The sequence below is a fragment of the Ictidomys tridecemlineatus genome, chromosome 5, assembly GCF_052094955.1.
Source record: "Ictidomys tridecemlineatus isolate mIctTri1 chromosome 5, mIctTri1.hap1, whole genome shotgun sequence".
NCBI lineage: Eukaryota > Metazoa > Chordata > Mammalia > Rodentia > Sciuridae > Ictidomys > Ictidomys tridecemlineatus.
This window is the reverse complement of record NC_135481.1, coordinates 23675514-23691148: the sequence shown is the minus strand read 5'-3', so window position 1 is coordinate 23691148 and position 15635 is coordinate 23675514. Positions and strand designations below refer to the sequence as shown.

The 15635-nt window shown below is 41.3% G+C and overlaps 1 protein-coding gene across 1 annotated transcript in view; it reads left to right on the top strand.

Annotated features, from left to right (window-relative positions):
• Lipc (lipase C, hepatic type) overlaps positions 1-7575 on the top strand; it is a 129813-nt gene extending 122238 nt beyond the window's left edge. Inside the window, exons 7-9 of the mRNA XM_021725484.3 lie at positions 1159-1276; positions 2692-2910; positions 7419-7575. Coding sequence (XP_021581159.1) covers positions 1159-1276; positions 2692-2910; positions 7419-7530 — 449 coding nt within the window. The 3' untranslated portion in view covers positions 7531-7575. The remainder of the gene's footprint in view (positions 1-1158; positions 1277-2691; positions 2911-7418) is intronic.
• Positions 7576-15635: the final 8060 nt, after the last annotated feature.

The window sequence follows — 15635 nt, the reverse complement described above, 5'->3', positions numbered from 1 at the left end:
TGAGCAAGCCACTTCATCCTTTCTGAGCCCCAGTTTTCTTATTCATAAAATAGAGACAATAATAACAATGCCCACATACAGGCTTGTCACGAGGAGTACCTGGGACAATGCAGCAGCTAGTATTTAGTGATGACTGTCTTCTAGTAAACTATTTGCTTTTGTTAATTAAATATAGACTGTCTTTATACAAGAAAGAATGAAATAAATGACCCTCTTTCAACAACCTAGTGGAAGGACATACTGGACAGCAAGTTGGTAAGACAGACAACCGTAAGCCCAGGTTTTAGAACTAGAGTTGCTTGTTTCTGTTGGGAAGCATGCTCGTTGAACCCCGCAGAGCATGGCAAGGAAGTGCCCAGAATACACAGATGTGGTCATTAGGGCCTACATTTCTTAGTTGGGTTCTGCCCCATCCTGAAACAAACCTCGTCAGACAGACACAAAACTGTAAAACAGACTGGGCATGGTGGTACACACCTGTAATCCCAGCAGCTCAGGAGGCTGATGCAGAAGGATCGCAAGTTCAAAGCCAGCCTCAGCAAAATCAAGGTGCTAAGCAACTCAGTGAAACCAGGTCTCTAAATAAAATAAAAATAGGCTGGTGATGTGGCTCAGTGGTTGAGTGCCCCTGAGTTCAATCCCTGGTACCACCTCCCCCCTAAAAAAGTGTAAAATAGCAGTGTGTTTTCTTTCATATTGCCTTTATCAGGGACTCTGGCCAATGACATAAAATATTCTAGCAGACTTGCATCTAGAAATCAATGAGAATGCCAAATATCATACCCCTGGACTCTGCAATTTTTTGTTGGGCAATACTTACCTTTTATCTTTTCGTTTTGTAGTGCTGGGGATTGAGCCCAGGGTCTCCTGCATATTAGGCAAGCACTTTACCACTGAACTACACCCCCAACCCCTTATCATTACTATATTGTAAATACAATATAAGTCCTGTGCAGAAATTTAGGATAAACAGAGAAGAAGATAAAAAGCATTCACAACTCTACCTTTCGGGGGAAAAATCATCATCAACATTTGCAATCTATAAACCCAAACTTTTTAGCATTTTTAAATTTTAGGAAATATGAGATTTTTAAAAATTAAAACGTCTTGCTTAACCTCTCCGCCACAAATATACACTCTCTCTCTCTCTTTCACTAGTTTATCATTACCAGTTCAAGATCCAGTTCATCAACCAAATTGATAAACCAGTAGAACCAACTTTCACCATGTCGCTCCTGGGAACAAAAGAGGAAAGGCAGAAAATTCCAATTACTCTGTGAGTATGAGGTGCCCTACAGCCAGCTGTGGGGGTGACATGCCTGTTTTTCTCACATGATCTGGATGGACTTTGCTTTTCAAGGATCAAGCCAGACACAAGTTTCTCTTCTCTTCACATTACGGCAGCTCCAAATACCCTGTCCAATATGACATTCACCCAACCTAGCCCCTTGAGGCCCTCCTCTGCTTGTATATGTTACCCTGCTAATGTCCTGTGAGCTAAGAGGGAAGCCAGAGGTAACCCTCCAGGAATGTGCAGTGAAAGAGGCAGATCCAGACAAGGAGCAGTGGCAAGGGACGGAGCAGGTATCCAAAAGAAGGCCCAGAACACCCTATGGTGAGTTCTGGAAGGCATAGCCCAGAAATGAAATCATATCATTCAATTTAGTGCAAATTTCCAGTCTCAATAAGCCCATAGTGCCCGTCCCCACCACATGTCTGTCCTTCGACCTGCTATACACTGCACGCAACACCAACAGCAGCCTCACTGGGCCTCACTTAGAGACTCCCCAATTCATTAGTCAGAATGCACAAAGCTGTTTTTTTCTGGCATCTTGACTCTGGTCATGGACTTCCCTGAGAAATGACAGTAGCTCTCACCCACTCCAGGGATAGGCCTCAGATTGCTGAAGATTGCCCCAAGGCTTGGGTCTCTGGAGGGCATACTGATTCAGTCATTCATCAAGGACGTGGTGCTCTGCCACAGTGGAAGAGAGGACCCCCTTAGAATGCTGATGGCCAAGCAGGATGGAGGGACTCCCATATATACACAACAGACCACAGAAGAGCTAGGATGAGCCATGCCATCCATCTGCATCAGCCTAAATCCAGCATTACTCGGCACTGATATCGTCTCTCCCCCAGGGGATTGTTCTCAATGGTGAAAAGGGCATCTAGCTGCTCTGTCAATGTTGGGATATCTTAATGTCTTAGAGATTAGTGAATAAAGCTGCTAATGATGCCTCAAAGTCTGCATCTAAATCTTGCTCTAAATTGGTGCATGCTTTTTCTATTTGGTTTTGCTATTACTGTTATGCTTTGTTGCTTTAAAAGATGTTTCCGTTTGTATGGGGAGAGGAGAACATTGCTGGGGAGAGAAGAATATGGTGTGGGTGCCTGCATTCATCATCCACATAGAGCTACACTGTCCAGAGACCACTGCTGAAGCCACACTGTCTTCCTAGATTTCTTCCTTTCGCGCTACAGAAAGTTAACTAGATTCATGGTAGCAGGATTTTTAATACGTTAATTCAGAGAATAATGTGATTTTCCCAACTATACTATCTGCCATGCCCATTGCCATCTCCATTAAGCCACAAGTCCTTCAGGCCACTTGACGCATCTTGAATGAGCCCTAAGCATCATTTCACTGTTACAACCAAACTAACAGTCTGGTTTCTTTTGCATCTTCAGGGGTGAAGGAATTATTAGTAATAAAACCTATTCCTTTCTCATCACGTTGGATTTGGACATTGGTGAGCTGATCATGATCAGGTTCAAGTGGGAAAATAGCGCTGTGTGGGCCAACATCTGGAACACAGTCCAGACCATCATCCCATGGGGCACAAAGCCCCACTACTCAGGCCTTGTTCTGAAGACCATCAGAGTCAAAGCTGGAGAAACGCAGCAAAGGTGAGGACCGGTGCTACCTCCTTGTAACTAACGTATTTAGCACCCATATGTGCCAGGCAGTTTTGCAGTTCAGCAGCACCTTTAGTGAATGCAATGGGCATGATGATGCCTAATGACAGAGAGTGGATACTCAGGAAGATGAAATGCCATTCCCAGGTCACACAGCTACAGCTGGAAGAGTAAGGATTTGTACTGAGGTCTTCTGACAATTTGTCCAGCCTCTTCCTGACACCCATGGTTAACAGGTACCTCCCTCTGGAATGTGAGCATGTTCTCACCAGCCTAGAGCTTCTCAAACTTCATTGTCCAGATGGATCACCAGGTGAAGTCAGTGTTGCTGGTCCAAGGTGCTGCTAGTAGATACATTTCTTGTTTGTTGTTGCTTTCAACAATTTCAATTTACCTCTCTCCTCCTCCTCCTCCTTCTCCCCCTCCCCCTCCCCCTCCCCCTCCCCCCCCTCCCCCTCCCCCTCCCCCTCCCCCTCCCCCTCCTCCTCCTCCTCCTCCTCCTCCTCCTCCTCCTCCTTCTTCTTCTTCTTCTTCTTCTTCTTCTTCTTCTTCTTCTTCTTCTTCTCTCTCTCTCTCTCTCTCTCTCTCTCTCTCTCTCTCTCTCTCTCTCGGTGGTGATACCTTTCAAATCTTAAATGCCAAAGAATCACTGGGAAGCTTATTAAATATGCACAATTCCTGGTCCTGCCTTCGGGGTTTTTGACTCACTGTGATCTTGGAAAGGACTCAGATTGCATTTTTTAAAAAAAGAGCCCTAAGAAATTCTAATGGGAACAAATAGACTACCATTAAGCAATGCAGCCCATGTGATTTATCATCTCTCCTAGCCCCAAAATCCCCAGGGACAAAAATGGATTAGGGCCGGGAATGGGGAGTTAAGAAAAGGAAGGGTGGTCCAGCTGCTCCTATAGCCTTCTTTGCAGAGGAAAGAGAAGCCAACACATTTTGCCATGGCAACCATGCTTTTCTGTATTCTCTGTGACAGGACAATTCTATGCTTCCCCAGGCCCTTCCCTATCTCTGCCCTTCTGTATCTGAGAAACTTGTCTATTCCCTTCTGCTTTCCTTTGTTGGGAAGCCCATTTCTCTCTTTGGCTTGTCTTTCGTGGAGATGGAAAACAGACTTCTAACCTCTGCACTCCACACCTCCTTCAGCCTCAGGTTTCACTGCCAGGAGCCGGCACATGGCAGATTTATGCCCCTTGGGTCCCTTATACAACCGCACTCAGAGATTTTATCTCCCTGGGATGCAAAGTCCTGGCAATTACTAAGAGCATACTCTGTGGTCTGCCAACAGATTTCTCCACATGATCAATCTCAGAAAATTAAACTGCTTCTCTTAACTGTTCTTGCATGACTTTTTGGCCCTTTGGAGCAATGCTACTTCTGAGCGTTCTCCCTCCCGACATTCTCTTAACTAGAGAGTCATTCCTCTGTTGTGGTGGCTGTTCACCATGGTAATTCTGAGTGCCTTGCCCTGCAATTTGCACTGGTGCACACCCCTGCTGTATTGAAGAAGGAAAGAGAGGAGGGAGGGAAGAGGCTGGCACCTAGAGAACAGCCACAGCATGGTGGGCATTGAACAAAGTGCTCCGTGACATTGATCCCACACAGCCTTCCCAAAGGCTCTGACCTAGGTAGCACTGGCTACACAGATTAGGAACCCGAGGCCCACAGAAGCCACATAGCCTGACATGTTGAAAATGGTTGTTCCAGCCCAGATGTGCCTCAGGTTTGTCTGATTTATTGTCTGTCTGTCACCTGTGCACTGTTTCCAACAGCAACTCCTCCATTAGTCTTGGCCAAATTAATCTGACTTTCCTTAATCTAATTTAGCAGAGATACAATTCTGAACATTAATATATAAGTTCATCAAACCCTCAGGCTTTTAGAAGGTACGTACTTGAAAGGGGAGGGGTCCCAGGGCTACGAGTACTGTAGTTTTTCAAGCTATAATACCGAGTGCCTTTTTTGTGCACCAGATGCCATTGGAAAAAAAAAAAAAAAATATATATATATATATATATATATATATATATATATATATATATATATAAATGAATTGTGACTCTTGGCATGAAGAAGGAAACTCTAGGAATAATTAAGAAAACAAGAATACTTATTTTTACTAATGGTATGCTCTATCCCAAGGCTTCTTAAATTTTAATGTGTATATAAATTATCTGGAAATTATATCTAAATGCAGATTCTGACTCAGTGGGTCTAGGTGGGGCCTGACAGTCTGCATTTCTAACAGTTCCCAGGAGATGCTGCTGCTGCTGCTGCTGGTCAGTAGACCATACTTTGAGTAGCAAGTATCCAGCATTGCATAACCTAGGAAGTCTAAAAAGAAAGACAGTTTAGATTGGGGCTGTTGGAGCTGTGCTGTGAGAGGCTTTAAGGCCAAGGGCACCTCCAGGAGAAAGGCAGCGAGTTAAGAAATATAATAGGCAGAATCAAAAAGTGTCTGCATCAGCCTATCCTAAACCTAAATTTTTACCTCACTGCTTACCACTGACATAGTCCCAAATAATAGCTTCACCTCTTTGAGATTCGGTTCTTTGATAACAAATGAGAAGGAATAAAGTGTATCCCATGAGACTAATAGAAACTACCAATTTTTCAGTACCTTTTGCAAACCAAAATTCAGAGTCAGGACACAAACATTCAGCCCTATACTGTTAATCACTCTACTAACTACAAGAAAAAAAAAATAAGTTGGTTAAGTAACTTGCTCAGAGCCTGCATGGGAGAACGTTTTTCCCCAAAGGCACAACCAGGGATGAGTGACCAAGGTTATGTAGTAGGCTGAAGAGAAAGATCAGAAAGTGTTGCTCTAGAGCAAGATATAAGTTAATTGCTTGAACATAATGAGAAAAAATGTTCAATTTCCACAGTAATCATATCAATGCAAAGCAAAATTCAATGAAATTATCAGTGGTCACCCATAGATTTGGCAGGAATTAAAAGAGGGATAACATCCAGAATTGATGAAAGTGTATAAAAACAGACATTCTCAAAAACTATTAATGGAAATTCATATTACAGAAGCTTTGCAGGGAAATTTTGTTCAACTAATGTTCAGTGAGCACCTACCTGCACAGGCACTGTAATGGGCAGCAGGCACATCACAGGCAGCAGAACTAAGTCCTTGGTCTCATGGAACTTATATTATCAAAATTTTAAATAGGTATAATACCCCAGATTTTACTTCTAGGTATCTATACTTCCAGTGTACATAATAACAATGTACACAAGAACATATGCATACAAAACAAAATTTGTTGCAGTGCTATTTGTAAATATTGAGAAAATATCAATGCCCATCAATGTCTTGCGGTATATCTTAATGTACTTAATGTCTTGTATGGTATACTCATACAATGGAATGTTGTGCAGCAGCTAAAAAAGAACAAAATAGACTTATATGTATGTTAGGTATAGGTCTCTGAGTATATTATGTGATGACAAGGAAAAATTGCAGAATATATAAGCAGTATAACCCCACTTCTACTTTTAAAACTCTACATTTGCATGTGAACATTGATATATATAAAAATAGGCCTATAAAGACTTAAACCAGACCATGAATGTAAGGAGGGCAGTGATGTTAGTGAAAGGTGATGATGAAGAGGGTCTTTAATATTTGACTTCATATATTTCTCTACAATTTTGATTTCTCAGGAATGCATTCATAAATTACTCATCTCGCCCTTTTAAAGAGTCTGATTTAGTAAATATTTGACCTCAGATGCAATCTAAAGAAAAAATAAGCTATAACTACAATTCTCTATGACTACTAATTAGATAGATATTTAGATAGATGATAGATAGATAGATAGATAATACAATTGAAGTTAATACAAAATGGCATTCTCAGGCCAATGTAGTGGTCAAAGAAGGGTAGCAGTTGATGTCCAAAACAGACCCAAAACACATGTCCAGTTCCCTTTAGCTGGACAGTTTCTGCACCAATAAGAGGAAGGGGCAGAGTGATAGGGCTGAGCTAGGCAGAGGCTTATGGTGAAGGCTGATGACCATGGCCTCACACCAAGGACCTTTAAGAATGGTGTGAATACATTGAAGCGAGTCCAAAGAAGGAAAGCTGGGAGTTAAGCCTGCCTTTGGAGCAATCCTTGAGGAACTGTGAATGTTTGCCCTGGAGTCAGGGCAAAGCAGTGAAAGAAGCAACAGTCACCCTCAAACCTTTGATGAGCTGCTACAAAGAAGAACAAAGGAAGGCTGCCCCTAGGGCTTTCAGTTCTTTCAGAACCAAGATCACCCCAGTACAGAGTCCTGGGAAGCTTACACTGATTGCTTTCACTGACTTAGGTTTTGTTTCTCTCTGAAGTTATGAAAATATCTTCAAACACTGGGAACTAGTAGAAGAAAGTACATCACAAGCATTACCCAACTTGGGCAGCATTTGATAAAGGAAGAACCACTTCAATAAGTACCATCTAAAACTTAATGCTCTTTGTTTTATGTTTTCTATTCAGAATGACGTTTTGCTCAGAAATCACAGATGATCTACTACTTCACCCAACGCAGGAGAAAACCTTTGTGAAGTGCGAAGTAAACTCTAAAAAATCAAAGCGAAAGATCAGATGAGCTTGATGAAACCCAGTGTAAAGAATAAATGAATCTTATTCCTTATCTGGATTGGTCACCTTATTTTGAAACCAAAATTACATGAAGAATCTCGCATGAATCTAAATAAAGCTTAGATCTAAAGGGGGCCATGTTTCCCTATTGTAAACAGAGCTTTAAAAACTATATTATACAACTATTTTCGAACAACTAAAAGTCTCCCAATTTTATGTCTACTTAAATGCTAATATATACAAATGAGTACAAATGTAAGAGCATTTTAGACCTGTTACTCTAATTTATAATTAAGTCAAATTTCCAATATTTCCTTGCAAGTTTATCCTGATCAGTTTTTGAACCAGGCTGGAAAAATACTTCTTTTTGATACATAACTATCATGTCAATAAAGTAATTTTAATTAACCACTACTTGTGTATAACACATACACACTCTTGAAGACTAAATATGGCTCACTAAAAGGAAAAAATTCTAATTAAACTAATAGATGTATCATAAAAATCACACAATGATTCCACTGAATCAAACACACAGAAGTAGAATGCTACTAAAATTGCTAGTGATAAGTGGGAAAATTGGACAGCTGGCCATTTAAATTATTAAGGTACTAATTAAATAAATATAATTCTCCTCTTTTTATGTACTCTAAAAAATTTATTGGTGCATTACAATCATATGTAACAGTATAATTTATTATGCCATATTTATATATGGACATAATTCATTCAATCTCCTTCCCCAGTACCTTTCCTTTCCCTCCCCTTCCCTAGCCACTTACTCTTCTGAACTTCCTTCTATTATTCTTTTACCTTTTTTATTTTTTATTTGCTTTAATTAGTTATACATGACAGTAGAATGCATCTATGCACTTTGATATATCATACACAGATGGGATATAACTTCTCATTTTTCTGAGTGTACATGTTGTAGAATCACATTGGTCATGCAGTCACATATAATGTCTGTAATAATGTAAGTAATAATGTCTTTTTCATTTTACTATCTTTCCTATCCCTATATCCCCTCCCCTCTCCTCCCTTCAGTTCCCTCTACCTAATCTAAAATAACGCTATTCTTCTCTAGTGCCCTCTGCCTTATTGTGAATTAGCATCCTCATATTAGAGAAAACATTCGGCCTTTGTTTTTTGGGGATTGGCTTATTTCGCTTAGCATGATATTCTCCAACTCTGTCTATTTACTGGCGAATGCCATAATTTTCATTCTCCTTTAAAGCTGAATATATATATACCACATTTTCTTTATCCATTCATCTATTGAAGGACATCTAGGTTGGTTCCATAGTTTAGCTAGTGTTAATTGTGCTGCTACAAACATTGATGTGGCTGCATTACTGTAGTATGCTGATTTTAAGTCCTCTGGATATAAACCAAGGACTGGGTTAGCTGGTTCAAATGGTGGTTCCATTCCAAGTTTTCTGAGGAATCTCCATATTGCTCTCCATAGGGGTTGCACCAATTTGCAGTCCCACCAGCAATATATCAGTATATCTTTTCCCCCACATCCTCGCCAACATTTATTGTTGCCTATATTCTTTTTTTTAATAGTTGTTGATGGATCTTTATTTTATTCATTTTTTTATATGCTGTGCTGAGAATTGAACCCAGTGCCTCACACATGATAGGCAAGCACTCTAGCCACAACCCTAGTCCTGTTGCCTATATTCTTAATGATTGCCATTCTGACAGGAATGAGATGAAATGTTGGTGTAGTTTTGATTTGCATTTCTCTAATTGCGAGAGATGCTGAACACTTTTTCATGTATTTGACTGATTGTATATCTTCTTCTGACAAGTGTTTGTTCAGTTCCTTAGACACATTTATTAATTGGGCTATTTGGTGTTTTGGGGGGTTAAGTTTTTGAGTTCTTTATACATCCTAGAGATTAATGCTTTATTGGAAGTGCATGTAGTAAAGATTCTCCCAATCTGTAGGCTCTCTCCTCACATTAATGATTGTTTCCTTTGCTGAGAAGAAGCTTTTTAATTTGAATCCATACAATTTATTGATTCTTGATTTTACTTCTTGCGCTTTAGAAGTCTTGTTAAGGAAGTCAGATCCTAGGTCAACACAGTAAAAATTTTAGGTCTACTTTTTTCTTCTATTAGGCACAGGGTCTCTGTTCTAGTGCCTAAGTCTTTGATCCACTTTGAGTTGATTTTTGTGCAGGGTGAAAGATAGAAGTTTAATTTCATTTTACTACATATGGATTTCCAGTTTTGCCAGTGATATTTGTTGAAATGGCTATCTTTTCTCCAGTGAATGTTTTTTGACACCTACTGATCTTCCTTCTATTATTTTTTCAAAATTAGTGCACTATCATTAAATATATGAGTGGAATTTATGGTATGATATTTGTATGTCGACATAGCGTAATTTGGTAGATTCCATTCCCCCGTACTTCCCCATTCCCTCTCCTCCTCCCTTTCCCTTGATCCCCTTCTTCTACTCTATTGGTCTCCCTTCTCTTCTCATGAGATCCCCCTTTTTAAACCCCACCCCTGTTTCCCTAGTTTCTGCATATGAGAGAACACATTTGATCTTGGACTTTCCGAGTCTGACTTACTTCATGCAGCATGATGTTTTCCAGTTTCATCCATTTACCAGCAAATGAAATAACTTCAATGTTTTTTTATGGCTGAGTAAAATTCCATTGTGCATATATACTACATTTTCTTAATCCATTTGTCTGCTGATGGGCACCTGGGCTGGTTCTAAAACTTGGCCATTGTGAACAATTCTCCTTTTTTACGATTGCTTACAACAAAATCTAATGGAAAATTGGAAAGACCTCAGTGGCTATGGTTTGAATGCTTGTATCTCCCAAGACTCATCCATTGAAGCCTACATCCTTAATATGGCAGTTTTTGAAGGTAGGGCCTTCAGGGTATGATTAGTCACCAGAGTGGAGCCTTCATGAATGGGATTAATGATCTGAAAAGGGACAAAGAGAAGGTGCCCATCCTCAAGCAAGTATGAGGCCTTCACCAGATATCAGATCTGCCTGCACCTTGGTCCTAGACCTCAAGTATCAAGAATTGTGAGAAGGAAATATTTAAGCTACTCAGTCTGTGATCATTTGCCACAGAAGTCTGAACTAAGCAGAGTTAAGTATCAAATCTCAAACTGTCCAACAAATGAAATGTTTTAAAAAGCAAATTCCATCACAAAGTATATGACAGAAACAGATACTAGATGTGGTTACCTGTTGGATATGTGCTTCAAGTAATTCTGAGAGGGGAGCACACTATACACATTGAACAACCTAACCTGATCTGCACAAAGGCTCAGCTCTATATGGCTCATAATTCACACTATCTTCAGAGCAAGGTAAACCAGGGCTTGTAAAAACAAAAATCCTAAAGATTTGTTTGTCTCTGACTAATCAATTTTAAATTATCCTGCATGATTTACTTTTATTTTCCTTTGAAAGACCCACAAAAGTAAAGGATATGGGGTGGGGAGGTAGGGAAGAAGAATAGCTGAGTCAATGTTTAAAATGAACCTTTCTGTCTTGAATGTCAATCTTGCCTGCAGAAGCAGTTGACCCCACTTTTGGGTAAAATGTGCATATGTGAGTGTGTGTGTTGTCTAGAATTAATAGATATTATAAATAAATAATTTTTTCATTTTATCTAAAAAACTAAGATTTATAGTAAAACCAACTTGCATTGGATTGACATATTTTATCATTAACTATTTAGAAGGTATTTAAAATAACACTTTTTAAAAAAACATGAAAACACTCTTCGCTATATCCTACAGAGTCAAGGCATAGGGGGACATGTATGAGAATATTTATATGATTCTCAAGAGCATCACAACCAAAAAGAGACCAAAGGTTTACCAGTGTGATGCATAAATGAACTATGGTATGTTTTTATTGATAGAATGCTATGCAGCTGTGAAAAAGACGAGTCAAAGCTATACACACAAGCAGAAAGGGCTGGGACTCACACAAGGTGGAAAGGCAGCTAGAATGCAGCATTGAAGGAGACATGTCTGTTTTGCATTTGCATAGACACAATAAATACATATAGTATGATACAAATGAAACTGTACTATTAGGGGTAGACACACAGTGGTAAAACTCTAAGCAAAAGCAATAATATCATCACCATGCAAGTGAGGCTACAACTCAAGGAAGGAGGTAGGGCACACCAGAGCTCCAGGTACCAGTGACACTCTATTTCTTACTCTGGATGGTAGTGTGTGGGTAGCCATCATGTCATGTGACCAGGGTTTTCCTCCTGATGGGTTGAGGCACTGTCGGTCACTGGCTGCTTTTAAGTAGCTGAAGACAGTAGCCCTGATCTTGAGAGTAGTAAAAATGCAGCCAAATGTATCTTCGTGCATGGATGTGCCTTCCTGCAGCCCCATGGGTGGAGCTACGCACACCTGTTCCTTTGTGATATTACTCCTTGCACTGTTTGGGATAGAATGTTCCATGGAAATGCCCTTTGTATGTCCCCTTCTCTTATTGTGCCCTTCCTAGATGTCAGTCAACCTGCTGACAGTGGACATCAAGAAGCTAGACTCAGCCCCTTGAAACCTGACTCCTTGCCTCATTTGAATGACTCCACAATAAAAGGGTCAACCCACTTGCGCTCTCTCTCTCTCTCTGTGGACCCTTAAGGTCAGAGGAGCCGTCATAGCACCCCCAAAGAAAAAGGTATCTCTGTCTCTTGTGTGGTTATTTTGTGCAGCCTAGTCAGCCCAGTTCCCCTGAGTGACCCCTGAGTGTTTCAGTCTCGAGCAATGTGACAGCGGTGGCACAGCTGTTCCTTTTTATAACCAGTCTATAAACCATACATATACACTTTATGCACTTTGGGTATAAATGTCACATTCCACACTATGAAAAAAAAGAAGCAAATAAAGAGCGTGGTTAAACAAACACATTTCTACTACAGTGTGATGTGTTGCAATATTAATACAGTTTCACGGGAAATATAATTAGAAATTATTTCATGTTTAGTAAGAAATTTTTGAAGTGACACCATACGTCATAACATTTGGGGCAGAGAATTCCATGAGCGACCAACAATGACAAGTGGTTTTAGTGGCACATTTGAAACTCCTCTCGGCGTGTCCAAATCCAGTTGCCGGGGCTGTTGTCAGTGGATGGTTTTCACTTGGAGAAATGTGCTCATCCGCACCACATTTTCTGAAGTACATTTGAGTAGGAAAGTCAAATAGGGAAACTGAATAATGCAGTCACATCTGTTCGTTGCACAGGCAAAGCACTGGCTCACGCACTGATTATACACACCTCTCTCCAAAGAATCTGCATTTATGAGCCCACTCGGGGAAGAGAACGCTGGCACGTTGCCTTTCAGGCAAGAGCTTGTTTGTACTTCTCCATGTCAGAGGCACAAGGAAGGAAACGGAGCGTCAGCGACACTGCAGCTGGTCTTTGAGGTGAGTAAGCAATAGAGAAGGGAACAGCCTTCCACTCCACATTTAAAGGACTGCACTTCCCTACCCCACAAAGCTGTCTTCAGGGTTCACCTGGAGTAATGCTGGCTGCAAATATTGCAAGAGCTTTGATGGCATTACTCATCTGTAGAGTGGCAAAGCAAGAAGCAAAGCCACCCCGAGCCTTGCTTGCTCTCCCACAGAAGTGGATTAAAGGCAAGTCAAATAGATGAGAAATAAACAGGCAAATCAGAGGAAGACTAAGGCAATCAATTCCAAAAGCCACCATCCAGCCACTTGCTAAGCTTTTCTAATAACGCGTACTTCTACTAGAATCCCAGTGACCTGTATGTGATTAACCACCCCCAGCACCTCTTCCTTCCTATCACTGACTCTGCTCATTCTTCCTTCCTTCCCCCTCTCCTGCAGGATTCCGTCCTCACTGCCTAAGTGGATGCCATCCATCTACCCAGGCCTGGTTATTTTCACCAGTTAGTTCCTCTCCCAGTCCCAGCCCATGTGATGTTTCTCTCCTCTGAATCCCTGCTGCAACATAAATGATGGTGCCTAGATCCTTGGGTATCAGTGACCTCTTTGCTGCTCCTGGCCCTCCTCTTGGACTTTCAATGCCAATCTCCTTCACTGCAGAGCCCAGACCTCCTTCCCTGCCCACTCAACAGTTCCCCCGTGCTGTCCCACAAATTTAGAATGTCCAAACCTGAGCCCACAATCTCCCCTGCACCTTGTCCTCAATCTTAGTCATCCTCATTGCCATCCATCCATTTGCTGATGCTGGACACTGGGAAGCATCCATAATGTTTCCTCCCCTTTGATCCCTGATGATCAGTCACAATCTAGTGAATTTTCTTCTATTTTTCTACCTCTGCTCCCATGATTCCAGCCTAGACCCCTCTAGTTCTTACCTGGACATTTGTAGCTACTTTCCAATTCATCCTGGGAAACTGTCTTCCTTCCAATCCATTCTCATCACAAGAATGAGCTTTAAAAAAAGGATTAATTTAGGCAATTTTGCTTCAAGTTCTCCCAATGACTTCCCAATGCTCTCTGGGAAAGCCAAGGCCCCCTTTCCCCTCTAGTTCTATCCCAACCCACTCTCTGATTCACTATCGACATCCATGGGTCTCCATCTAGCTTAGACTGGGGCAGAACCCAGGCACTGAGCCTTTAAAAGCTTGCAGTTGATTCTAAGAGGCACTAAGTTTGAGAACTGTAGGTTTAGAGACAGTTGGCCAGATTCAGTTCCTTCCACAGTGCGTAGCCTTTCCTGCTCCGGGTTTTGCCCCCTGAGCTCCTTACCCCACCCCCTTCCCCCTGCTGCCCTGCAGGCTACCTGTCCAAATCGAGGTGTTCCTACATGAGGGGTCATCTAACAATCATCCCCTCCTATCCAGGCTGACATCGCCCCTCCCCCAACAGTCTACTGGTAAAATGATCTGTGACCGCACCATGCAGAGCTGTATTAGACCCTGAGGCAAAAAGAAAAAACAGTAATACTGATCCCATCTTTATACCAAATGTCGGTATTTTATTCATCATGTACTTTTGCATTCCTTTGCTTTTTAAAATACTAAATTGAAATATTATTTATCTTGAAAACTGAGTTTTTAGAGCCCCCTTCCCAAATTATGTGCCCAAGGCAAGGGCTTCACTACCTGTACCCTTTTCCAAGGCCTGATTTTGGGGACTTGTTCATCAAATGCCATCTCCTTCACTAGGCTTGCGGCTTGGTGAAGTTGCAAGGGTCTCTAGTTGTTCACTATTCTGTCTTGAGCTCTCAACTGGCACACAGTTGGCCTCCTATAAATGCATGTTGAGTTAATAAGTCACAGTTACTTCTTTATAGATATGTTTTGCCTCTCAATTAAGTTGCTGAGGTTGGTCTCAAACTTGCAATCCTCCTGCCTCAGCCTCTAAGTCCCTGGGATGATTACAGTGTGAGCTACCACGACCTGCTTCTCTTGTGGTTCTCAATTAAACCACAAGTTCCAACTTCCATACCTGTGCAAGATGGAGTCCCCTGAATCCTTATGTAGTTCAGACTGGAAGCCTGGTATAGGGTTGGTGTAGGGGTTGTCATCCTCCTAACTCAAGGACATCCTCATTCTTCCTCCCTGCTAGCCTCCTCCTATCCTGCATCTCTCATGGCCAGTTCATCAAAACTCCTTCATGTTCCTTGATTACATATTTAGTTTGCAAATACATCTATTACAAAAGAATTTTCTAGAGGCTCCCAGCTTCTTCCTGCCAAATAAGTCAGTATCAGAATACCCACAGGGCCTCTCAAATAGTGCCTCTCCAACTGTGTGGAGACCTTGTTCAATGACATTTCTGACTTTTTAGGTCTGGAGTGGGGCCCAAGGTCCTGCATTTCTAACAAGCCCCCAGGCAAGGACATTGCTCTTGGTCACCATGGCACACTGCATAGCAGGAATGTAGACCAGTGCTTCCAAGCCTTCCCTGAAAATGTGCACCAATTGGGGACTGATGAAAATACAGCTTCCCAGATCCCTCCCCTAGAGATTCTAATTCATTGGGTCCAGGAAAGATTTCAGGAATTATTATTTCTAACAAATATCCAGGGTAATTATCATCAAAAAAATTTCGGGTAAGGTCAAGGGAATACAACACCTGTGCCTAAGCACCTCCTTGAA